The sequence below is a fragment of the Megascapheus bottae genome, chromosome 25 (assembly GCF_031878675.1).
Source record: "Megascapheus bottae isolate mThoBot1 chromosome 25, mThoBot2.hap1, whole genome shotgun sequence".
Classification (NCBI taxonomy): Eukaryota; Metazoa; Chordata; class Mammalia; order Rodentia; family Geomyidae; genus Megascapheus; species Megascapheus bottae.
Window position 1 is genome coordinate 7,154,141 of NC_143533.1, and position 26,445 is coordinate 7,180,585.

The window sequence follows — 26,445 nt, forward strand, 5'->3', positions numbered from 1 at the left end:
GGGAAGGGGAGGGGAGTCTTAGGAAAGGAACAATATTTGGGGGCCAAAGATGAAGGAACGGGCAGGGGGCGGTCCATGGAGACGAGGAGCGGCGGCCAGGGCAGACTGGGAACCGTCTCTGGTGCGCGGGGCTCCGGGGGGGACGCTGGGGTGGTGTAAGGCGGGAGGAGGGCAGCGGTGGGCGCGAGGTGGTGGAGTCTTTAGGGATAATAATAAATTCGAAAAACCAAAAACCCCAAACAAAAATCAAAACACAGCGCCAAGAGTCCAAATCAGATCCGAACTCAACGAAAGCACGAGGGGGCTGCGGGGCGCGAGGCTGACCGGCCTCGGGTGGCGGGTACTCACCGTGCGGCGGCGGCTGGAGCCGGGCTGGCGGGGAGCGGAGGTGCGCGACGGGCGGAGCGGCGGGCGGGAGTCCGGGATCCGCCGGGTTCTCCGGGTGACGGCGCGGCCCCTCCCCGCGCGCGCGCGCGCGCACACCGCCACGCTCCCACCCCAGGCCCCTCCCGCTCTCAACAGGCGTTGGGCGCCGGGGTCCTAGGCGCAGAGCCCTGGGTCCCGAGCCGCGGGCCCCCGAGGCCGACGACTGGCCCGGAGAAGAGGCCGAAGTCCAGAGCGCATGGCGTGGCGGTGGGCACAGCGCGATCCCAAGGCGGAGTGTGGAGGCCAGCTCGGGGAGGGCACGTGTGACAGCTGAGAGCCCGGGCGCCACACCCACCACCCCCGCGCGCCCCCCCAGCCCTCCCCGGCTTCACTTGCCCGCGGGGCCGCGGGCCACGCTCAGTGCCCGCCGCCTTCTTCGCCGCCCCAGGGTCTGTGCGTCCCAGGTAAGCGGCCGCCACACCTGCGGCCCGCGCCCCGCGCGCCCCGAGGCCCGCTCTGGTCGGAGAGTCGGGGGGAGGCAGGGCCTGGGGCCACAAAGTTTGCCCCCAAGGACAAAACAGGGATGGCGGGGCGCTCCTGGCGACGAGCCGGGGGGCGGGAGGTGGAGTTGAGAGGACTCGGAAGGAAGGAGCCCGGAAAAGGATCCCTCGCTTTCTGGATGCGGGGTCACCAGAAGTGGGGACCGGGACTGGTGCACCCCGTCTCAGAGCCAAGCCCAGGCAGGCGCAGCTTCCTCCAGCTCCCTCCTTCTCCCTGACTCCGGTGGGAGACGTGACACAGCTCCAGGTCGGAGGCAGGCGCCCTTCTGCTTCCTGCACAGGGGCTGGGGGTTATCCTGTCCCCCCAACCCCAGCTTCGGACACTTCTCCTCACCACCGGCAGTAGGAGTAGGGCCGAGTCATCTCCAACTCCGGGAGGAAACTGGGGGTCAACTGCCCTGTCACGTCGGTATTCTAGTGATGAGGGGTCCACCCCTGATGAGCAGACCCCCCTCGACACCTTTCTCCCCAAAGCAGCTTATCTACGTCTCTGTTCCCTCCCCCTCCCTCCACTGACTGTGTCCTTGTCATCTATCTCTTTTTCAATGTTGGGCTCTACTTCAGGAGTCGACCCTCCTCCTCCTCCTCCTCCTCCTCCTCCTCCTCCTCCTCCTCCTCCTCCTCCTCCTCCTCCTCCTCTTCCTCCTCCTCGTCCTCATTTGGGCGCCCACTCAGCCACTTCCACCCCCACTCCTGCCCCAGTGGCATTAAGTGTCCTTAATGGACACGTTAATTAAACTGTAATTAATCATACTGTCCAGCCCAAGTTTGAACAATTACCCTAATCAAACAGAAGTTAATAATGGCAGAGATGGCCCCGGGGCGTGGTGGGCCGCCCGGGCAAGGGGCTGAGCGGCCACAGGCGGCTGTCGGGGCGGTGGCAGCAGAGAGCGAGTGCAGCCTGTCCTTGGAACCCGAGCAGTGCCATAAATCTTCCTCGGGTAGCGGCTCGGGTCACCCTCGTTCCCCCCGCCCCCTGTTTCCTTCTGGATCAGGGTTATGGGTCCTTTTCCCTCCCGCGTTCCTTGCTGTTCCCTTCCCTTCTTCCTCTCTCCTCTCCTGAACCACACTGACCCTGTGTAAGTCACAAGAGCCCTGACGCGCTGACCAGGCCTACTTCTCCAATGGAGGAGTGGCCAAAATGTTCTTGAAGCCCACTTTGAGGTTCAGTGCTCATATATAAAACAGGTTCTTGCATTTATACCTCTCTCTCTCTCTCTCTCTCTCTCTCTCTCTCTCTCTCTCTCTCTCTCTCTCTCACACACACACACACACACACACACACACACACATTCTGCCTACTCTCTCCCTCCACCCCTCTCCCCTCTTCCTTTCACTTTCATCCAGTTGAACCTGCTCCATCCCTCTATTTCCTTCTGGCTCCTCGGTTCCAGTGTCTTTCCCGAGAGGAGCTTTCTATCCCACTCCCCTCTGCCACTCTCCACTCCTCACCCCTTTTTTCCCCCTTTGAGGAAAACAGAAACCTATTTTCCAACCCAGTTTGAGAGCTACCTCCAGTCCCCTCCCTGGGTCCAGTCTCCCCCATCCCATAATTACAATCCCACTTGGTAATTATTCTTAGTCTCCTAATGATTTTTTTAAAGCAACTGCAGAATTCTGTATGGTGGTGGCAGCTGATGGGAAGCTGGCTGCCCCTAGGGTGGTAGGGGTAGAATGGAGGGGTGGACAGGGTTCCCCGAGGAAGGCCTCTGTCCTGGCTCTTTTGTCCTGCAAGGGACCACAATAAAAAATTCTCAGGTTGGCCCCAGGATTTTCTACAGCCTGAACTCCAGCTCCTGAGAACCTTTTATACAAAGAATCCACCCTGGGCTACCACGCACAACAGGGTGTGCCGTGTAGTGTCCACAGCTTCTGGTTCAGCACTGAACTGCGGACAGCTCCCTGCCCAGGCACAGTGCCGGCAGAGCCATCTAAAGCTCTGGCTCCAAGATTTGAGCTGGAGAAAGATTTAAGGTACACAGAGGCAGGCTGCTTGGTGCTAGTCAGTTTCCTGGGAGCTTATCAGGGGACAGAGGTGGGGGTAAAATGATGGGGAAAGTTAATATCACTATGAGTGTTCATTTACTGTGTGCAGAGCTGATTTTCAGAATGGTCATGGAAATAGACTGGGAACATTGGTTCCCATTTTACAGACAAGAAATGGAGTCTGGGGCAGTGGAAGCCAGCCCACCCAGGGTTCTCAGTCCATAAAAACAGAATGTCCTAAGACCCAAAATGTGGTGTTTGACATACTACAGAGAGAGGGTTTAGTTGGTGTTGTTCCCCAACTCACAGCACGCCATACAGAGGGCGAAGACCTAGTAAGGCCAGATCATTTGCTAGAGTTGGAGAGGAGCTGTGGCCACTGTGGAACTTGAACCCAGGCTCAGACCAAGGAGAAGATGTGCAGTACCTGTTTTCCTCACTGGGAGCTGGTGGGTCCTGGGGTCTGGTATAGACCAAGAGCAGCTTTGGAACGTTGTTGCCCTTGGCCCCACCTGGCTTCCATTGGTGAGGATTTTGTCCCTTTTATCCTTGGCTGACCTATGTCATCTAAGTCCACAGAGCCAAGCTCTGGATGCAGGAGGCTTGCAGTGTGCTCCTGGCAGCCCCCTACTGGGCCAGTTGCTAGCCTGGAGTCCAGAGTTTCCAGCATGGCGTCCAAGGGGCTCAGCCTCCATGGCCCATTCCCACTTCAGCTTTGGGCTGGGGCTGGGCGGCCTCGCCTTCTCTGTGAGCACATATCTTTTACCAGTTGAATTAACGGCAGTTTTCGTCAGTTAATTAGGTTTAATTTACATAATTAGTACAGTATAAAGAGGATTGGGGATAATCATGGGGTACGTAGCGCTTACTGTGTAAACACGTATTCTGAATTAAAAATCAGATGTAATTAAGGCGCGCAGGCCCTGTTTAGGCAGGGTTTTAATTGTAATGAATTTCTAATTAACACTCAATGATTGCCAAATGCAAACGGCTGTAAAATTTTCTTGTAGTTTTGCTAATTTATTGTTCACTTAATATCTGGATATTAATCCAATGGCCAGATAGACTGCAGGCCAGTCCGACAGTCAGGGCCCAAGCAACTGAAGGAGAACCTGCTGGACCCCAACCTGAGGACGGAAGTGAGATCCAGGTGAGCTCTGCAGTCACAGGGGAGGAGGAAGTCCCACCCACCTCACTGTCAGTCACCCCTCCCCCACTATTCTTTGAGCTCTTTCTAGCAGGAGACTCCCAGCTCCCAGGAACATCAAAAGGACAGCAAAAGGTCAAAAAACAAATGCATCCAGATTTTCACTAATCTACTAGCCACATGAGAGACATTGAGCTTGGCTTGGTCTCGGTATCTTCATCTGTAGAATGGGCATGAGGACGAAGCACATTATGAGTCAAGGATTTACAGGGGAATTCTGCTGACCTTAACTGTGAACTTCTTTCTTCCAGAGCCCTATGAAGATAGTGGGATCTGCTTGGGTGCTTGGGAAAGGAACAGAGCCGGAAGTCTTGGGTTCAGAGATTTTAGGTCTGGGCTTTGCTCATCCCAAGGTTTTCTCTGCACTTGGAGATGCAAGTTAGATTGAGAGGGTGGAGTAGAGATCCCTATACCAGTCCTCTTTGCCCTGGAGGCCTCTGCAGAGATGTTAGGAAAAAGTTGGATCAAGGTTTGAGAAGTAATGTACCCATCACCTGACAAATGTAACTGTAACCCTTCTGTATATTATCCAGAAAATAAAATACAAAAAAAAAAAAGTTGGAGGGCTGAGAGTTTGGCCTAGTGGTAGAGTACTTGTCTAGCATACACAAAGCCCTGGGTTCGATTCCTCAGTACCATGTATATACCATGTACTCATGAGTTCCATGTAGACAGAAAAGGCTGGAAATGGTGCTGTGGCTCAAGTGGCAGAGCACTAGTCTTAAGCAAAAGTGCTCAGCCCCTGAGTTTAAGCCCTAGGACTGGCAAAAAAAAATGGGGTCCAACTGAGGATAGATTTCTGGGTGAGAATTTCCATTCCCTGAGACCCTAGGTTTGGGCTTCCTATCTATATTGCCCCTTAGGGAAGGAGGATCTCCTCTCCAGCTCCAACTCAGCAACAAGCCTCTGTCTCCCTGTCTCTGTCTGTCTCCCTGTCTCTGTCTGTCTCCCTATCTCTGTCTTCTCCCTGTCTCTGTCTCTTTCTCTCTCTGGATGCTGGTACTGGGCCTTGAACTCAGCGCTCATGCTCTTGTTCTTGCTTGGCTTCTTCCCGTAAGGCTGATACTCTATATCATTTGAACCAGACCTTTTTTTGCCGGTTCATTGGAAATACGAATCTCACGGATTTTTCTGCCCAGGCTGGCTTCAAACCACAGTCTTTAAATCTCCTGAATAGCAAGGATGATAGGCCTGAGCCATCAGAGTCTATTACAACTTCTCTTTCTGAAGTCCTCTGAGTAGGGAGGAGATGGAGTGAGCATTTACAAGTTTACAGCTCACCAGAGGAAGCACACAAGGAAAATTCAATACCACCTAGAGGCTTTTTCAAAGGGAGTGGGCAGCTTTACATCCTCTACCCATGGCCCCACTGTTTCCTTTCACAAGCTTCAGAGGCCTTTGACCCTGGGCTGGACCTTCTCCAAGCCTCCTGGTTGACAGACCCTCATCATAGCTATTCTATTTTCATCATTGGTTTATTCGTGGTTTAGTGTTTATTCACTCATTTGTGAGGCTTTTCTGTCTCTCACATTGGAGTGTATACACCCACCTCGCAGCTAGCCCATCGCACCACCTCAGGTTTCCCCTCCCTCCCTCCCTCCCTCCCTCCCTCCCTCCCTTTCTCTCTCCTTCCTTCTTTCTTCAATCATGGGGCTTGAACTCTGGGCCTGAGCCTTGTCCCTGAGCTCTTCAGCTCAAGGCTAGTGCTCTACCCATTGAGCCACAATGCCATGTCTTGTTTTCTGGAGGTTAATTGGAGATAAAAGTCTCGGGGACTTTCCAGCCTGGCCTGGCTTTGAACTGTGATCCTCAGATCTCAGACTCCTGAGCAGTTAGGATGACAGGCGTGAGCCGCTGTGCCCAGCTCTGACTTTTATTTTCTTGTGTGTACATTGAGTGTTATGAATGTATCCACCCACCATTCCATTTGTTTGCTTCCTCCTTTCTGGTCCCTCTCAGGGTCCACATGTTTCCACTCCCTCATGTTCATTCTGTTGGTTTGTCTGTTAACTGTTTAGGGGTTTGCGGCATGGATTCTCACTCCTGCACGTCGTATTATTATTGTGTTCATGAATAATTCTAGATCCATGTCCCTTACCAAATACATGATTTGAAAACAACTCCTTTCATTCTATTAGTTGTGTTCTCACTCGGTTTTTCTTTCTTCCTTTGCTTTCTTTTCTTCTTCTTAGTCCTTTCCTTCTTCTTTTTTTCCTTCCTTCCTTTCATCTTTTCTCCTCTTTTTCTTTCCCTTTTTTGGTTTTTCATTGTGGTTTTGGGGCATTAATCCATCTTTTTAAAACAATAAAGTTTTCAATTTTGATGATGCCCAATTTCTTTTATATTTTGCTTTTAGTTTTCTATTGTTTTGGGCATCCTATCTAAGAAAGTTCTTTTGTTTTGTTTTTGCTGTTCCTGGGCTTGAACTCAGAGCCTGGGCCCTCTCCTCGGGCTTTCTCAAGGCTTGGTAGAGCTCTACCATTGGAGCTTATAGCAGAATTTCTTGCTTTTTTTGTCTATGTAGGTGATACTGAGGAATCAAGCCTGCGTCTTCACATATGCTAGGCAAACACTCTACTACTAAGCCAAACTCCAGGCCCCCTAAGATTTCTGACATGATACTCTTTAGTCATCTGTTTTTCTAAGAGGTTTTCATTTCAGCTCTTTAGTATAAGTCTAGGATCTGCCACTTTAAGTTCGATTTTGGGTATGGTGTGAGGGAATGGTCTAAACTCATTCTTTTTCATATGGATAGTAGTTAACTCAGCATCATTTGTTGGAGATAATTCTCTGTTAATGGTCTTTCTGATCCAGAGAAACCATCATCTTTGCTTCTCAGGAAGTGATGAGCCAGTCTTCATGGGATTTGCAGAGAGAAAGTGGGTAGCCCCAGTTGGAAGAGGGACTCCCTTGGGCCTCTCTTAAACTTTAGCAATGCCGAGCATGGGTACTGGAGACACTGTCGTTTATCAGCCACTCACTGAGGCCTGCTGTGTGCTGCAGCTCAGGATAAAGTGGGACCAAGACAAGTAGCCACTGCTCTCTGGACCTCACCCTTCAGCAGGAAGACAAGCTATGGTAATTTCTTCACCCCACCTGTTTAGTGGTTGAACTGAGGTTTGAATTTAGTGTTACATTCTCACATGGCTTACTGCTAGGCTGGTTTTTATCACTCAAGCCACACCTCCGGCCTTGCTTTTTGTTGGTCAGTTTGGAGATGGGATCTAATGGCTTCCTCTGCTTAGGCTGGTTTTGAAGCATCATCCATCCTCTGGATTTCAGCTTCCTGAGTAGCTCAAATTATAGGCTTCAGCCATTGGTGCCCAGCCCTTTCTCTCTCTTCTTTCGGACAGGACATTCACACATACTTAGGCTGATCGGAATCTTACTACCTTGATCTTCCAAGTGCTAGGACAATAGGCATGTGCAATAATGCAACAACTGTAATTTCAAGTGGTGAAAAAGAGAAAAAGCGGTGACGCTGGATGGAGGATCACTCTCCTACTTCTGACGAAACAGGCAAAGGGACATGAGAGTGTGCCAGGTGCTTTACTGGCTCCTGACATCTTTTACCTCCTTTAGACTCCCAATGAATCTCTTTCCTTTTCTTTTTTTTTTTTTTTTCCAGTCCTGGGGCTTGAACTCAGAGCTTGGGCACTGTCCTTGAGCTTCTTTTACTCAAGGCTAGCACTCTACTGCTTGAGCCACACCACCACCTCTGGCTTTTTTTTTTTTTTTTTTTTCTGTTTATGTGGTACTGAGGGCCTCGTGCATGCTAGGCAAGCCTCATTCCCAGCTATCCCAAACAAAGGATCTGATGATGTCCCAGCAGAGGTTCAGAGAGGTGAGGTGGTTATCCCAGAGACACACACACTTGGAAATAGTAACGCTAAAACTCAAAACCAGGTCTATCTGAAGTAAAGATATTTGCTATTTCCACAGCACCTGACCCCCTGCTTAACGTGTTCTCACAGGATGCTTTCCCCAAGAGACAGACACCTGGGTGAGTGCACTCACAAGGTCCATGCATGCAACAGAAAACAAACAGAGGTAGTTATTAGCAGAGTGGGGGCAGGGAGTCCCGTCCACACTTGCTGGATAAACACAAGTTTGAAACCATTACATCAGCTGTCACTGGCATCTGCAGAGGAGTGAGGCCAGCAGGCCTCTTTCTGGGGAGGCCCCATCTCTCCTAGAGAAGGAAAATGACATTGGCTGCATGTGCCTGTGTGAATGTATTTGGGGGCGGGGGGAGGTGACTGACCAGAGGAAGCAACCAGAAAGCATTTGCATTTCTTTTGCAGTGTTTTGTGAATGTCACCATCAGTGACAGAAATAACTTACCAGTAACTTTGCCAATAGGGAAATGCCTTGAGATTCAGAGAGGTTGGGCATTTGCCCCAGGACACATAATGAATCAAGACTGTAGGGCTTCTAGTCTATGCCTTTTATAGCTCCCCTCAAATTCCCCTCAAATTGCCAAAATGGCACCCAGGTGAAGTAGAAAAGATTAATTTGGTTAGCTGGAGATAAATTTGGTTGTCAGGAGCAAAGATCAGTGTGGTTGTGACACTGAACCCTGCCCATTCCACTGCCTGGCTGGATGATTCTGACCAAACGTTTAAAATCTTTAAAAAGCAAGCCAGGCACCAGAGGCCCATTCTTATAATCCAAGCTTTTCAAGAGGTCAAGCTGTGAGAATCAGGGATCGAAGCCAGTCCAGGCAGGGAACTCTGAGACTTTTATTTCCAATTAACTACCCAAAAGCCAGATGGAGAAGTATGGTTACATGTTGGGGCACCAGCCTTAAGCGAGAAAGCTAAGGGGCAGGGTCTGGACCCCGAGTTCAATGTCCAGTGCTGGCATTATAAATATTTTAAAAGGCAAGTTTTCTTATTTTTAATTACAAAACAGGAACTACTTGAGAATAAGTTATATTTAATCTGTTACATGCAGATTAATAGGAAGGAAATTAAGAAGAAGCCACAGTACTGGCACTCCAGTATTTGGGTGTTGGATGTCAGACTGGGACAGGTCTGAAGTTCTCAGAATCCTTGTCTGTCCTTCCCTCATTTATCTAAGTATGGTTTCTAGGGGATCATCCAAGCCCTTGTGCCAGCTCATGATCTAAGCCACATTAGGAACTAGGTAACAAGGTTGGTCATTCCATTATGGGAGCCTATGGACAGGGCTCCCTACCTGCACAGAGGCCAGCCCAGGTGGGATGGCAGGAAAGTTGTGGCTGAGGCATGGAGGGTGAGCAGGAATCCGGTTGGAGACAGAAGACTCAAGGCAGAGAGGATTCATCTCATTTAGGAAACAGGCCACCAGCTCCGGGATGGGAATACTGAGCAGGACGGGGTTGGGAGGGGGGGAGGGAGGGACTCCTCTGTCCCTGGGCCTTGTGTGGAAGCAGGAAAAGGACCAAATGAGACCAGAGTGAAGCTAATGTTTGCCATGTCAAGTCCACACTGCATAACAAACAGTACTTTACTTCCTAGAACTTTCCCATCCAGCCCATGTCTCTTTTTCCAAATGTGCATTGCTTAAAAAAAAAAAAAAAAAAAGGAAGAAAGGAAACAAGGAAGGAAGAACAGAAGGAAAAAATAGACAGAAGAAAGTCCAAGTTAGGCCCAGAAAAGAAGGAAGAAAGGGGGAAGGAAAAGAGAAAGGAAGGAAAGAAGGAAGAGACAAACAGGGAAAACAGAACCAAGTCCCAGCCAAGCCCAATGACTGGCTGCCTTTAACTAAGTCTGCAGGCTGGAGATACTTTTTATCCCCTGCAAGTTAATGCAAACTGTTAGGAAGATAAATAAATGACAGAGCTGCCGATGGACTGTTGGGCTCAAAGCAGGGACATTTGTCTCACTTTAGAAGAAGGACCTGCAGGGCTCAGCCCCATCGACTCGTTCATTGTGCTGTTATCTGCCAGAGAGGTGGTGACACCGTAGCAATTAAGACAAACTTTAGTCTGTAAGTTCCTGCCTGCAATCTTGGGACTTCAAAACAAGACAAATGATCCCACCCAAAGAGGAAACAAAGTCTTTTTCAGACCGTGTCCAAAGTCACAGCCAATATTTGTAGTTGTTCAGCAGAAAATTTGTCATTAAGAGGCCTGATTCTGCCACCTTCCTTTGCCTTATAAACCTTTTAGGTGGTGAGTGCCAGCCCAAGCCGTCTCTGGACCTCTACTAGCCCTCACCCCTGAATAGCCAAAACCCATTTGGCCTGCCCCCTATTTTCCCAGCATTCCTGGTGGATCAGGGACCTAATATTTGCCAAAGCCAAAGGCTGGACACAATCACCAAATTCCACTGTAACTCAGCCCTACCCTGGGCAGTTGTGGACTTCCCTTGTGTTCTGAGGCCCCGCAGGGGATCGGGCTTAGGGGCCATATCCTGCGTTGTTTATTACTTCTACTTGCCTGAGCTTCACTTTAGACCCTTCTCCTTTCCTCTGAGCTCCAAATTCTACCACCACATCGACTTCATTGCCCTTTTCTACAGAATCTGGAGCTGACATTGGCTTCAGCCTCCCTCCTCTATGACTCACACCTCTCTGTGTCCAGCTGAACAAAGTGACAACATTTGATTCCCTCAATATCGAGTCTGGGCCTGGTCCAAGTCCAGTCTTGAGAGTCCCCATGGAGTCAGGACTCTGACTGGGCTGCTTTGAGTCCAAAATCCTGGCCCTCTTTTTCCTCTCCTGCCCCTATTTCTCCACACCTTGTGCCTGGCTTTCTGAATGCCAGCCCACACGCCCACCATCATTGTGAAATTCCATTTTCAAGTGACATGCTAGCCATCAGCATGGAGTATGCAGAGATCTGGATGCATAATGTCTCCCTGGGGGGATCTGAGAGTACTCAGAGCCAACACAAGCCCCAGGTGCTTGGCCTTTAGGCAGGGTCTCCTCAGCTTTCATGCCAGGCTATCCAATCCCTTGCACTGGCTTCACCATCCTCCAGCTGTGTTGGGCTTCAAGCCCTCAAATGGGGCTCTGGGGTCACTCACTGCTTTGTCACAGGGCCTCCTATGTCTACGCACACGTGTGTGTGGGGGGGGTCCTAGCGTTCCTTTAGATCCTCAAATGCTGGGATTCTGAATATTGCATTTTTCAGATAGGAAAGCCAAAGGAAGAAGCAGGAAGAGGAAGTGGGCTGAGTACTGAGGACTCCTGGCCTCTGAGCCATGCTCCAGATACAGAGAGAGACGCCTCCCTCGCATTGTGACCCAGGGGCTGCCTGGGCTCCCACTCAATTCCAGGAATGCTCCTCACCCAGCCCAACAGGCCTAAAGCCGTAGTCAGTGAGAGGTTTTGTATCCAAAAGACTCTGATCAGGCATGTGGCCGTCACAGAGGTCCAGAGTGGGAGGCCAAAGCAAGACAGTGGGAAGAGAGGTTACCTCAAGGGCTCACCTCTGAGGGCATCCCTGATTCACTCTCCCTCCAATGCCTTGGTTCCCTCTTCCTATGTCATGGCCAGTTCCTAGAGACAGAGATGAGCTTTGAGGGATTTGGTCTGTACCCAGAGAGGCAAATAATAATAATAATAATAACAATAACAATAATGCAGCCTAGTGCAGATGCCCTTGATAGGAAGGACAGGAACAATCGGGTGTAGCATGAGTGAAGCAGCATTTCTGCCTGCAGTGTTCTAGGTCTGGATCCTCTTCTGAGGTCAAGGGCAGTGTAGCTTTGGGCTGCCAAGGGGGAAGAGGAATGATGGAAACTAAACTGGGCCAAAGAGGGCCCTGTCTCCAGCCAGAAGGGTCTGTACAGAACTCCTCACGAGTTCTCATCAGCTCCTCATCTTCCTGATTCCAAATAAGGGGAATTTGTATATTGGGGGGGCTGCGCCAGCCTGAGGTTGTATTTGGGGTGATCACTGGGTTCCCAAATCCCTCCTACTGTTAACAAAGCTGTGCACATGTGCGTGTACGAGGTGCAAGCTTATCCCAAGCTAGCACAAATGGGGAACACGAGGGCTGGGGGGGCTTGAGGACTCCAGAGTTCTTGCCCTGACAGAGGAGGAAACTGACTCAGACCGGGTTTGTCTGAGGCCACATCGGAAGCTGGGCTTCCAGCATGTCCATGTTTGGTGGCTGGATGTTTTCTGCCATGGCTCTGAGGTGGGAATGTGCCTGCAAGTCCAGGAACAGCGCGGAGGTGGCCTGCATGAGAGCAGACTGCAAGGTCACACAGGCCATTGCTGGGTGTTTTGGTTTTTTTTTGGTTGTGGGGCTTCAACTCTGGGCCTTGGTGTTGTCCCTGAGGTCTTCAGCTTAAGGCTACTGTCCTACCCCTTGGGCCACAGCACCACTTCCGTTTTTCTGGTGGTTAATTGGAGTTTCACATTCTTTAGTGCCCGGGCTGGCTTTGAACCTTGTTCCTCTGATCTCAGCCTCCTGAGTAGCTAGGATTACAGGTGTGAGCTACTGTGCCCGGCTACTGCTGGATCTTCAGCGTGGCTTAGGAGTGAGTTGGAAACCTGTGAAGGCTCTGGGCATGTCAAGGAAAGTGTTGTCTTCTTATTTGAACAGGTCTCCTTAGCTGTCATATTGGGGGGGGGGGCTGCAAGGACAGGAGGGCAGTAGGGACTTCTCCAGTGGTCTCGTGAGAGGTGGTGGAGGCCACCTAGACCATGATGGGAAAGGGAAGAGCCAATACTCTTTAAAGGGAAAAACAAGATGACTTCCTGGTGAGAAAAAGGAGTCAGGGGATGTGGCACAGCAGTAGGGCTCTAGAGCTTATGTTTCATTCCCAACATGGGGAAGGGGATGAACGAAGGGGAGGGCGAGGGGGGAAGAGAAAACCGGGGGGGGGGGGGAGAGGGAGAGACAGAGACAGAGATACAGAGATACAGAGATACAGAGAATTAGAGTTAAAATCAAGTCCCATTCTTCCCAGGACACAGGGAAAGCAGTGGGAGTGGGAGGTGGGGGTGGGGGTCAGGAGTTTTTCAGGTATGCTGAAATGCCACTTTCGTCTCTATCCCTTGAAGGATCAGCAAAGCTAGGTTATTAGTGGCTGAGGAAGGAAGTTTTCTGGATGTGAAGGTCGGTGAACGGGCGCCTTGCAGCAGAGCTGCTGGGAGCAAGGCGGGTTTAGGGGCGGGCTAAAGACAGACTTCTCAGAATTTTTTTAGGCTTCTTTCTTAGTTTCTCTGGCTTCTTCTTTGGCCAGACCAGCCAGATGTGCCTCAGAGCTGATGTCACTGCAGAGCCCACACCTGCATGGCCGTGATCTCATCACATTGCTAACACAGTCACGAGGAACATGGTCCATGGGGCAAACTCTAGCGCAGGAAGGGGACCGCTCCGAGGCCTAAGATCTGAGCTCTGGTCCTGGCTCTATTCCTCACTGCAGACAGATCTGGGCTTCGATTTCTCATCTGTGCAATGAACCCCATCCTCAAACATGAGGCCTTGCAGGAGCCGGGATGGCAGGCCTGGTCTCACGTTCTCCCCAAGTGGAGGCCCTGCGCCCCTAATCTAGAAGGGTCGGTCACAGACTCCCTAGGCAATCAAGTCCCCAAATGTAACACTTTTATTCCCCTCAGTGCTGCCGAAGGGCCTGACCTTTACAAAGAAGAGTGTGTTAGGAAACGGAGAAGGGATGTGAGGCCACAGGAGCCTCCGTCCTCACTGCCTCCAGACCAGGGCAGAGGCCAGCCTGCTCGCCTGCAGGGGCTGGCCTCTCGAGGGCTTTCCCAGGCAGAGGCCAGCCTGCTCGCCTGCAGGGGCTGGCCTCTCGAGGGCTTTCCCAGGCAGGAAGAGGAAGCTGCCCTGCAAAGCTCTTCTGAAGCAGGCAATAAAGAGGAGCCATGGGTGCGCTGTTTCTTGGCACAGGTCCTGGACTGTCAGCGCCCCACTGAGGCTTCCGGTGGCCCCTGCTGGCTGCGCCTCTCCTCCAGCGCCCGGCACACCCACATGGACACCACAGCCGCGTTTCCGTCGTTGAACTGCACGATGAAGGGGTGGCCCTGCGGGGAAGAGGAGCAAATGTGAAACCAGGGCCCATACCTCACGTGGGAGGAAGCAACCCAAGGAGCCGCGCACCACTGGCTCACTCAGGCGGCTGAGACCTGAGGATGGAGGTTCAAAGCCAGCCCAGGTGGGAAAAACCTGTGAGACTCTTGTCTCCAATTTCTCAACTGAAAACCAGAAGTGGTAATGTTGCTCAAGTGATAGAGCACTAGCCTTGAGCTGAAGGTCTCAGGTCCAGGTCCTGAGTTCAAGCCTCATGAGAGAGTGGGGGGGGAGAAGGGAGACAGAGAGAGTGGGGTGGGAGAGAGGGAGAGGGAGAGAGGGAGAGAGGGAGAGAGGGAGAGAGAGAGAGAGAGAGAGAGAGAGAGAGAGAGACAGAGAGAGACAGAGAGAGACAGAGAGAGACAGAGAGAGACAGAGACAGAGAGACAGAGACAGAGAGACAGAGACAGAGAGAGACAGAGAGAGAGGCAGAAAGCAAGCAAGCAACCCATGGTCTGGGGCTTGAACTCAGGGACTAGGTGCTATCTTTGAGCTTTTCTGCCCCAGGCTACCATTCTACTACCACTTTGAGCTACAGCTCCATGTCTGACGTTTTGGGAGTTAACTCTTGTAAGAATCTGCCCAGGCTGGTTTGAACCACCATCCCAAGGAGCTAGCAAGATAGGATTGAGCCAGTGGACCTGGCTCTGATACTGCCCCTCCTTCCCCACTGCCCCGTCACTAACACAGCAAGATAAGGACGGCAGCTTTCAGTTCCATTTCCCAGCCTAGGTAACTGAGGCCCATGGTGGGGCAGTGATCTGCCCGTGGTCTGGAACTCTCCCTGCTGTGCCTCTGTTCCCCTCTCTGCAAAGCTTGAGGGTGAGTCTGTCTTCACTCTATGTTCTTCCTGGCCCTTCTTCAGCAAAACCTCACTTCACAGATACTCAGTGAAGGCTCAGCCCCTGTGTGGCTAGTTCCGTGCCCAGCTGCTGCCCAGGGACCAAACACTCATCCCAACAGAGGCTTTATGAACCCCCTTTTCCCCCCCGCTACGGGTTCCCTGTCAATAAACCCCAGCCTGCAATTGGAGGGAAGGGAAAACAGGCCAGAGGAAGGAAGATGGGGAAGAAGCATGCTCTGGCATGTGTGGGCTATGCAAGGCTGCAAAGTAGACTTCGGAGGGGGCCAATTCTACCTCTACATGGCCTGCCTTTGACAGTAACCTATTTAGCCCACAGAAAGGCCAGGCTATTTTTAGTACCAAGATATACACCTGCAATCTAAGAGCCACCTGGGAGTTCAGCAAGGGAAGAAGACAGCCGTGACAGCCACAGGGCTGTCCTGGCTACAGGTGGCAGGCACAGGAAGACTGGAGAAGTATTCTTTTCCTTCTCCCTCAGTGGCTTCTTGCCTGAGGAATTTATATTCGCTGGCTTTCTGGTCTACTAAGCATGTTGTAGCCAGCAGAAAGACAAGAGACCCAGAAAGCTACAGTGGATGAGCAGAGTGGTGAGATGAGGGCTTCTTGAGACAGCCCCCAGCTTCTGTTCTTGCCCGCCCCTTCTGATCGCGACTCCCTCTCTTCTCTGAGCCCCTCCTGGGACCCTTTGCCCATCCCAGGCAGGGATTTCAGGGGTGATTTCCTCATATACCTGGCCATGACCTGCCGCTGGGCAGACTGCCAGGCCCTGGGAATGTGCTCGAAGCCCCACACTGCATGGCAATAACCTCCTCACGTCCTCTCCAGCAGCCAGGAGGAACACGGCCACGGCGCTCTGGCTCCAGCACTGGCAGGAACTACAGAGGATCTGGCAGGGATAGGGAAAGGGGCTGCGTGGGATGCAGAGACCTCAGGTCCGACTGAGATGTCTCTGGGGACAGGACAAAAAAGGCCATGTCCTCTCACAGTCTTCCCAATGCAGGTAAGAGATACTGCCTTGAGAAGAGCGTGGAGGTGGCTCAGAGGGGCCAAGAAACAGCTCAGCTCTGAGGGTGCCTGGGCACCTGGTACAGATTCCCAAGGTCATGGTGGGGCCAGGCTGGGAGCCCAGCTGGGCATGTCCTACGACTCTCTCGGCATTCTGTGGGGACTCTGCTCAACCTCAAGGAAGCAGAGGCTGGGAGAGGCTGAGGTAGGTGGGTGCCAGAGGCCTGGGCAGGGCGAAGGCCTCCCCATCTTCTCCTCCCCGATCTATGCCCATTGTCTGCCTGCTTTCTCTACTGTCTGCCTGGACAGGAGAGCCTTCCTGAAGTCCAAGCATCCACGTCCTCTTTTCTCCCCGAGGCTCAGGAAAGGTGACCTTGTGCCCTCCTGGAGAACGAAAGGAGAAGCTGTGCTCAAGAACCATGGGCCTTCCCACCTCCCCAAGCCTGGGGTAATTCAGTGTCACTTTCCCCGGAATGCCCAGTGACTTTGGAGCCATATGCTCTCTCTCTGTTGTTATCTGCTGGGGAATAAGCAGAGTGGAACCGCAGGAGGGGGGTGCAGGCCACAGCGGCTTCCTCCACCACTAAGGGAAGGAAGCCCTCTGCCCACATGCCCTGTAGTAGGTAGGAGGCAAAGGAGACTGCCCAGGCTGCCAGATCTGTCCCGTCCCCATGGGCTGGGAGCTGTCTTCCCTCTCCTGGATATGGCTGACAAAATGTGCAGTGTCCTGGATGCTTCCTCTCTCCATGCCCAAAGTGACTTGTACCACTGACTGCCTCTTACCACTGCTGTATAGCTTAGGATGGGTGCCTTGAAATGGAGGAGCACAGAGGGAGACATATAGACAGGCAGACAGACAGACAGCATGCCCACAGCTCTGTCTACAGAGCTTGGTATAGTGAATACCAGGCTAGGTCTGCAGCGACTTTGCTGGCCTCCTGAACCAGTTTGTGAGCATGCTCATTTCCTGCACTCACACAGGGACAACTGCAACGATTAATCCAGCGTGGCTCCAACTGTTCTGGCTCGCAGACTGCCAGAGGATAGAGACAGAATAAAGGCAAAGAGGTAGACATGTGGGACGTGGCACGAGCGAGACAAGCCAACCACCAGAGACAGCCACCGAAAGGGCACGAAGTGGGTGCTGGTAGCTGGGTGCTAGTGGCTCACACTTGTAATCCTAGCCACTCAGGAGGCTGGGAGCTGAGGATCATGGTTCAAAGCCGGCCTGGGCAGGAAAGTCTATGAGACTCTTACTTCTAATTAATCATTACAACTGGAAGTGAAGCTACCCAAGTGGTAGAGTGCTAGCAAAAAAGCTCAAGGACAGCACCCAGGTCCTGAGTTCAAGCCCTAGTACCAACACACACACACACATACACACACACACACAGATACACACACACAGTGACACCTCAGTATGCCATAAAGAACTATGGTCATCCAATATGTCCCCTGCTGCTGTGTCTGGTCCTGTTGGAGTTGGACGCTTCACCTCTCCACTGACTGACCTAATTCTCGCTTGTGTCACTGCAATGAGATGCCTTCCTGAGGGAGAGCCTGAAGGAGCGCCTTTCGGCCTGGAGAGCCAGAGAAGGAGGAATCCATGTGGGAATCTCTGTCCAGCACCACAGTCCAGCGATCACTCAGTGACACATCCCTATCTGTCATTAGTTGGTTTCAAGTTTCTTCCTAAATAGGGATTTGCTGATTTGTGGTCTCTCGTATATACTGTTGCTTTATATAATATCCTTAAAGAACATCATGTTCTTTAACATCACACATTTATTTGAAGTGTCAAGCAGGGCTCTCCTGTGGGCATGGCAGGCCCTCCTGGTGCCCCTGGCACGGGAGAGCAGGGCTCCCACTACAATGTGTCGTATCATTGGAGCCCCCTTCCTTCTAACTCCAACCTGGCAGCCACATCACAGCAAGGCAGCCCCAGTCACTAAGCCCTCTCCCTGAAGATACCTGCTCCAATGGCCAGCTATGCCACCTGCCCGAGCAGGCATTGTGCTGTCTTTCACACTAGAATAATATCCTAGGTTTAAACCTGACCTAAGTGGGAGAGCAAGCACAAGGCCCTGTGTTTGAATCCTAGTATGGAATAATCCTAGAAGAAAAATCAACGGCAGGGACCTTTACTGATCCCCAGGGGCTCTTATGACAGAACAGTCAGTGTGTACTTCAGAAAGAAAAAGAATACTTTGAAAGGAAGAATGATACAGAATGAAAAGCAAAGCAGTGATGAACAGAAGGTAAGTCTATAACCTCTAGTTATATAAAACCACAATGGTAATGACTAACTCTGAACATCTGAAAACCAAAGGACAATGGAATCTAGGCTGAAAAGGAGGAAACAGTTTCACTGTCCCGACTAAGTCTCATTCTGTGGTGCCCTTTGTAATAGGAACCTGAGCTTCACAAGACAGTTGTTGATAGAAATTAGAAAAAGCAAGCAGCTAGGGAATGGAAGCCAACAGAACTTATAGCTGGCAGAATAAGCAGATAAACCAAAACCTGCCTTACAATCAAATAGGAGAAAGGTTACAAAAGAATGAGGAAGATCTCTGTTAAGATAAAGGATTGAGGAAATAAGGATATGGCACTTAATCTTTGGTATCACAAAAAAAGAAGCACAGAAAAGAGCCCCAGCTGTCAGAAATTGTCTCCACGGACTCCCGTTCTCCCTATGTAACGGAAAGTCCATCTCTGTAAAGATGGCCCAAGACGGCTGAAGTGCTGTCTTCCTATGGCCTATCTATGCCATGTGTTCTCCTTTCTTTGCTGTACTTCTTTTCTAATAAACTTTCCTATCATCTTTACTTTGTTCATATCTTGCCTGAACTCTTTTCTTGCCAGATACAAGGAGAGCTGAGGTCAACTTAGCTGCCCTAAATTTCTGATTCCACTGGTCACAGCAAAGCTCAGGCACTCCCAGCATCCCCTGTGGCTCATTCTGATCATGGCCCTGAGCAGCAGCCAGGCAGGCATGTCTGTCCCTTCCAATCCCGCCCACTGGAGCTCTGATGATCCTGGCTCCCAGCATAGAGGGGGCTGGGAAACACCCTGCTGTTCTGTGCAAGCTGTTTGGTCTATATGCAATTAAAAGTTATTTATGCCTAAAATACAGGTAAGAGATTGATCCAAACACTATTTTTGGGGAAGGAGATTACATTTAGTAATTCCTTTGGTTTAGTTAAACTTTTAGGGATAATTAATATTATCATGGTTAGAAATTATTTTTAGTTTAGTAATACATGCAAAAGAAGTATAGATACTATGGAGAGAGAGCAGAAAATAAGCTGGAAAAATTCCAATATTAAAACAAAGAAGAAATGATGAAATTAAAACAGTAAGAAAATGCAAGGATTCATTTAGAAGAACACACAAAGAAGAGATAAAATATATAACAAATATCAACCAAAGAAATAGAGCAGTTATGTTAATATAATGAAGAAATAAAATTTAGTCAGACATGGTGATACATGTGTGTAATCCCAGCCATCAAAAGGCTGAGGCAGGAGGATTACAAGCTTGAGGCCAACATGAACTACAGAGGAAGTATGAGGTTAGCCGGGCCCAAAGAGCAGATATAACCCTAGCCTATGATCCAGGCTACAGGGAGGCTGAGATCTCTGAGGATCATGATTTGAAGTGAGGCCAGGCAGATAAAGCCAAGAGACTTATCTCCAGGAAAAAAAAAGAAAAAGCCAGAAGTGGAGCTGAGGCTCAAGTGCCAGAGAAGTAACCTTGAACAAAACAACTAAAGGACTGCAACCTGGTCCTGAGTTCAAACCCCAGTACTGGCACTAACTACATAAATAAGATCTCGAGATGATCATTCTGGCATATCCAAAATTAGCAAAATTGGACAAATCTTGGTAGAAGATCTAAGTCAGCATCATCAGGAATGAAAACAGGCGACAGAATCACAAATCTAACCCAAATTTTAAGGCCATACCACATCCAACTGGTAGGAAACCAACATTTGAACAGAGAGCTATGGTTCACAATAACATGGGGTGGGGGAGAGGAGAGCAAGTGAGCGAGCAGGAGACCCAGGAGTATGAAATGAGGAGGAGGCTGTGTGGGGGGGTGATGACTGTGAGGGTACCCCCAACACTGACAAGACTTCATTCTGCAGGCAGGTCACATGTTTCCAGCCCTAGTATCAAAATTTTTGAACTTTTCAACTCATATCCAATGTCTCATCTTATTTCAAAAGGCATCCAATTAAGTGAAGGCTGCTATCTGTTTAAAATTCACCTTAACAGCTTCTCTCATTTCTTAACAGGAGAAACAAACCAAAAGTACTTGGCAACTTTTATCTTTATTTTTTAGTACTGGGGTAGAAACTCAAGGCATCATACTTACTAGGTAGGCACTGTAGTCCTTGAATCATACCTCAATCCTCATTTTTTTGTGCATTAGTTATTTTTCAGCTTGTTGTATTTCCAGTTTTTTTTTTTGTGCCTTAGATAGTGATCCCACTGACATTTCCTGTGTTATCTAGGACTACTGATATGAAGAATCACCAGTCCCAGATTTCTGATTGAGATGGGGTCTCATTAACCTGGTGCTCAGGCTAGCCTCAAACTGCCATTCTCTTGATCTCTATGTTTTAAGTAGCTAGGATTACAGGCCTACACCACTGTGCAGAACAAAATAGATGTGTGTGGATTATAGGCCTATACCACTGTGCAGAACAAAATGGATGTGTGTGTGTGTGTGTGTGTGTGTGTGTGTGTGTGTGTGTGTGTGGTTCCTGAGGCTTGAACTCAGGGAATGGGCACTGTCTGTCCTTAGGCTTTTCCTGTAAAGGCTGGCACTCTGCTATGTGAGCTATCTCTTCACTTCCGGTTTTCTGGTAGTTAATTGGAGATAGAAGTCTCAGTGACTTTCTTGCTTAGGCTGGCTTTCAACTGCTCGATCCTCAGATCTCAGTCGCCTGAGCGTGAGCCATCACTGCCCCGCTCAGAGTGGGTAAATTTTGATGGTTTCAAGTCAAAAGAACACACAGGATTAAAACTGATAAAGACACTAAGGTATCAACCTTCTTGTTAACCTTAAATGAAGCATCTCCTTTTCATACTGTTTTGGATATGACTCACGGAATTTAATGGAATGAGCTGCTGTGGTCTATGAGGGTAGGTGGATCTTAAGGTCTGGCTTGGACAGACCCTTCAGAAGAATTTAAAACAAGAGCTTTAAAACAAGATGCTTACTTTGAGGCATCTCTGTTATTAATAACAATTTTTTTCTCAAAACTGTCCCTGCTGTGTGTGTGTGTGTGTGTGTGTGTGTGTGTGTGTGTGTGTGTGTGTGTATCTCCTTGAGCTTTTTTGCTCAAGGCTAGCACTCTACCAAAATTGGAGGTAACTCTCACACTTTTTTGTTCAAGCTGGCTTCCAATCTCAATCCGCATATCTCAGCCTCCTGAATAGCTAGGATTACAGGCTTAAGCCATTTGCACTGGGCTGTGCTCTGCTTGGCTAAAAAAGGAAATCTACACAAAGAAAGCAAACCATTTGAAAACTCTGGTCATTTTGTGTTACCAGCAGCAAATAAAAACCCTCATGAACTCACTCTTAAGCCTACTTTCTAAAACAAAACACAGTCTATATGAACAATTCTGTTATTGATTTACTGTGGTTTGCAAGGGAATGTTGATGAAGACTAAATGTATGGGAGCCTGAAATGTGTTTTCTGTGGTGGTGTGGATGATGGCATGCAGGACAAATGACTAACACACACTTTATCTGGTTACAAATGAGCCTTAAGAAACCTGGTTTGATTCACTGTGGAGGAAGGCAGTTATTTAGTTGTAAGCTTTGTCTCTGGGTTTTCAGGAGACTTTGATTTGATTCAACTAAATTCGCTAGGGAGGTGCCAAAGGGTTTTAGTGTGCTTGCACCTCTTAAACCTAGATTTAGAGAGCTAGGTCTTTCCTTAGTACATGCACAGTTATGGGGGTTCCTTAGACAATAACAGAACCCAAAAAGGGTAATGCACAGGTACCTTCACCGTAAGTTTATGCCCCAGTACCAGCACACACACACCCACGCACAAAAGGAAAATATAACAGAATCTCAACAAATTAAAGTCCCTCCTAATGCCTAACTTGAGGGCAAAATAATCATATTATCTCCAAACTGGCATTTACACAAAGCACTATCAAGCAGTATATTTCTCATTGAAAAAGTGAGAAAAAGAGAGATAGCTCACTTTGAAATCTAGAAGCATTTTATAATACCCTGGCCACTTATATTTATCTTTGGTGAGGAATCTGGAAGGTAAACTAAGAGTTGAATTTTCTTGTACTCAAGACTAATTCTAGTAAGCATTATTTCCCAAAGTACAAATGAAATGGCCAATAGAAAGAGGAGGAAAAAGATAAGACAAGTGACATATATCAATACAACTATACAACAGAGTTGGAGCATGTGTGGTTTCACAACTGCTAATATCAGGAGACACTATACATTATTAAAATATCTGTCAACGGAATTTTCTTAAAAAGCTAAATTCTGATGCCTATTTGAAAGCACAGAGGAGTGTTTATTTAGGAAAACCACTTGTGTGTGTATGCCAGTATTGGCTTTTCTGCTCAAGACTAGTGTTCTACCACTTGAACCATAGCTCTACTTCTGGCTTTTTGGTGGTTAACTGGAGATGAGCGTCATGGACTTTCTTGCCCAGTCTGGCTTTGAAATGCAATCCTTAGATCTCAGCTTCCCGAGCAGCTAGGATTATAGGTATGAACCATGAGTGCCTAGCTAAGAAGACCTCTTAATTGTAGTACCCCTTCTCCCCAAGTTTTGATTTTATGTAGGATTTGTTTCAGTTACAACTTCCATGAATAACTTCAGAGTAACTTCTCTGAAGCAGCTCATTCACCAGTGCTGAATTAAAGATGTGCTACTATGTAACCAACCAACTTTCCTTCCTTCCTTCCTTCCTTCCTTCCTTCCTTCCTTCCTTCCTTCCTTCCCTCCCTCCCTCCCTCCCTCCCTCCTTTGTCCTATGGGGTTTATGTTTGGGAACTTGCATTTAGGGGGCTGGTACTCTACTACTTGGGTTATGCCTCTGGCTTGGCTTTTTGATAGTTATTTTGGAGATGGGGTCTCATGGGCTTTTCTGCCCAGGCTAGTCTCAAATCCTGATTCTCGGCCTCTCGAATAACTAGGATTACAGGTGAGAGTCATCGTTGCCCAACTGGAATGTCAACCTTAAACCCAGGAAAAGCTCTGCTCACTGGCAAGCACTATGATGTCACAAGCAGACACAAGCCCATTTCCTCTGAACTCAGTAAAGACATATGGGGCCACTTAGGAACCAAGTTTATCTTGGCTTCCTTTGCAGAGTTTGATTACTTCTAAGATTTATGGCCCAAATGGAGTGGGAGGGAAACCCAAGAAATATCTGGCTGAGTAGATTTATAATCTCATCTTGTCTTTATAATAACATTAGGAATGGCATCCTATGACATAATCTTGGAATGACTACAGGGCAGCTCAGAAACTCTGTGGGAAATTTTATACTTTGGCTCTGGAACATTTGGTGGTGGCAAGGTCAGGTAGGAAAGGACCAGGGAAATGAGCCAGAGAGACAGTCAGACAGTGAGTGTCAGCTGCTTTAATTTTCTGTGTCAACTCTGAAAATTAGATAAACAATGACAAACCAGGCTTTTTAAATGAACTTGTCACTTCTAGTTTTCTTGATACAGGGTAACATTTTTCAAGTCCTAGGCGTCCTAAAGACAGATTTAACCCCTGAGAGGCTTACCTCTGAAAACAAAGGATTTAGTCCAACTATATACCTCTTAAAATAGTTATCTTTTAAATTTACTTTTCTCATCACAATGAAAGAGACTTTGCCTAAGCCACAAGGTCCAGCCTCTTGAAGAAGGGTTTCAGCTATTGTTTTTTCTTTTCTGTCACCATTTGCTGTGCAGACCAACCCAACACTTTATCATGGCTCTTCCAATGTACTAGGGATTTAATTAAGGTCCTAGGCACAACAGTGACGCTTCTCCCATTGAATCTCAAGCCAAGCCCTTTGCTGTGTGTGTGTGTGTGTGTGTGTGTGTGTGTGTGTGTGTGTGTGTGTGTGCGTGCCCACTAGGCAGATTCTTGACTTGAACCACATTCCAATCCCTCCAGTCCTTTATAAAGTTATTTTTGGCATAGGGTGTTGTGTTTTGGGCCTATGTTTCCTTCATAGCTGAAAGGTACATATCATGAATTGGCTGAAACGAGAGTCTGGCTAACTTTTTAGCTCAGGCTGACTTCTAACTTCAATACTTCCACTTTCTCCTTCCTGAGTAGCTGGGATTCCAGATGTGAGCCTCAACAGCAAATGGAAATGCCTTAATTTGTTTTTTTTTTTGTTTTTTTGCCAGTCCTGGGTTTGGACTCAGGGCCTGAGCACTGTCCTTGAGTTTTCTCAAGGCTAGAGCTCTACCACTTGAGCCACAGCACCACTTCCAGCTTTTTACTATGTATGTGGAACCTAGGAATTGAACCAAGGCCTTCGTGCATGCTAGGCAAGCACTCTACCACTAGGCCAAACTCCCAGCCTGGAAATGCCTTAATTTTATATGCTCTCTGCTATTGAGTTTATACTGCAGCCAGGGGACACTCCCTGGTGGGGAGGGGTAAGTGAATTTTTCTACCCTTATTAACTTTGTTACAGGGATATTTATTCACTATAACCCAGGCTCAATATTTTAATTAGGAGAGAGAAGTACCTATGTTCACAGACAGTAACATCTGAGTAAGGCATTCACCCTGCAGAATTTCTTGAGTCCTTTTTGGTATAGTTACTTTAATTTTTTAAAAAAGGTTTTGTGCCTGCTTGAATGCAGGGCCTAAACACTGTCTCTTAGCTTTTTTCTCAAGGCTGGAGCTCTACCACCTCTGCCACAGCTCCACTTTTGGTTTTTTTGGTGGTTAATTGAATATAAAGAATCTTAAAGACTTGCCTTCTGGGTTGGCTTTAAGCAGCAATACTCAGATCTCAACCTCCTGATCATGGTTCAGGTTAGGCAGGAAATTCTGTGAAACTCCTATCGCCAATAAAATAAAAAGCTAGAAATGTAGTTGTAAGTAAAATTGCAGAGCACTAGCCTGGGAGCACAAAAACTCAGGGACAGTGCCCAGGCCCCGAGTTCAAGTCCCAGGACCAGAACAACAACAAAAACCCTAACAGCCCTAGACCTCTCATAAGGAGATTCAGAATCAAGGCTTGTGGCTATGACAACCTAACACTTCAGTTCTGTAGAACCTCTCACACTCAATTTTCAAGGAAATTTATACACCTAACACAGGCTCAATGCTAAATACGTCACACGAGGATAATTTCTTTTTTTAAAGGTGACAAGTTGGTTTTATGTCAGCACACGGGTAGCAGAATGGACTCTTGTTCTCCATGTATGAAAGCTTCTCCCCTCATCCAACTTGCAATACAAGGCCCAGCCGAGTCTTCCTGGGCTCAGAATTCCATGTTACAAAACCACAAAATAGACACAAGGAATCCCAACTGTTGCACTCATGAACAGCCCACAGACAAGACGGCAGTGCCCTCAGACAGCATTTCAAATACAGTTTATTAGTGTGTGATATGAAAAGGGTATTTTTATTGCATGATATAATGCAATGGGACCTTGGGCGCTCTGTGCAAAGACCTCACACTCAGAAGTGTAATGAACCCGTAGTCCCAAAAACATTATACTGTACATTAACCTATCATTAATGGCACATTAGGGCTAGGGGCATTGCACGCTTGCTGGTCAGGGCTCCATCAGGCCAATGTTGAGAAAACCACAGTCTTCCCAGGCTTAAAACAAATAGAAAAAATAAATATTCCTGATGTCTACAGGCAGCTTTAGAGGAAGTTCAATCCCAGCTCTGCCTTGCAATTTCCAAGCCTGCATTTTTTCTTTCTCTTGGAAAAAAAAAAGGGAAGAAAGATATACAACATACAAAGAGAGAAGGAAATGGCTGTCTTGTCTGTTACCGCCAGCTATTGGCTAAGCCACCTCAAAGCTGACTGGACAAGGCCAAGAGCAGATGGCACCTCTGGTAACATAAAAGCTGCTCAAGAATCTTTTGGGCCTGGATTGCATGTAGACTTCAGGGCCAGGAAGGCACTTTGGTGGTTGGGTATACACCTTCTTGCTTTCTAGATGGAAAGTCAAGGCTCAGAAAGCTAGAGAAGACACATATCCCATGGATACACGGGCCAAGGAGCAGAAAAAGCACAACTGGCCCAAAAGCACAAAAAACTGTTTATCCTTATACTCAATAAAAAAAAAAGATAAATTCAACAATGAATAAAATAGCTTTACCACTGGGACAGTTCAAATTCACAAAAATTCAAGCTTGACAATGTATTATCAAAAGAGTTGGAGGAAAAGTTGCAT

At 48.5% G+C, this 26,445-nt stretch overlaps 1 protein-coding gene across 5 annotated transcripts in view; it reads right to left on the bottom strand.

Annotated features, from left to right (window-relative positions):
* Positions 1-13,651: 13,651 nt before the first annotated feature.
* Map2k5 (mitogen-activated protein kinase kinase 5) overlaps positions 13,652-26,445 on the bottom strand; it is a 255,818-nt gene continuing 243,024 nt past the window's right edge. For all 5 annotated transcript variants that reach the window (XM_090358127.1, XM_090358124.1, XM_090358122.1 and 2 more), the window contains one exon: positions 13,652-14,103. In XM_090358127.1, the coding sequence (XP_090214253.1) occupies positions 13,981-14,103 (123 nt within the window). In that variant the 3' untranslated portion in view covers positions 13,652-13,980. The remainder of the gene's footprint in view (positions 14,104-26,445) is intronic.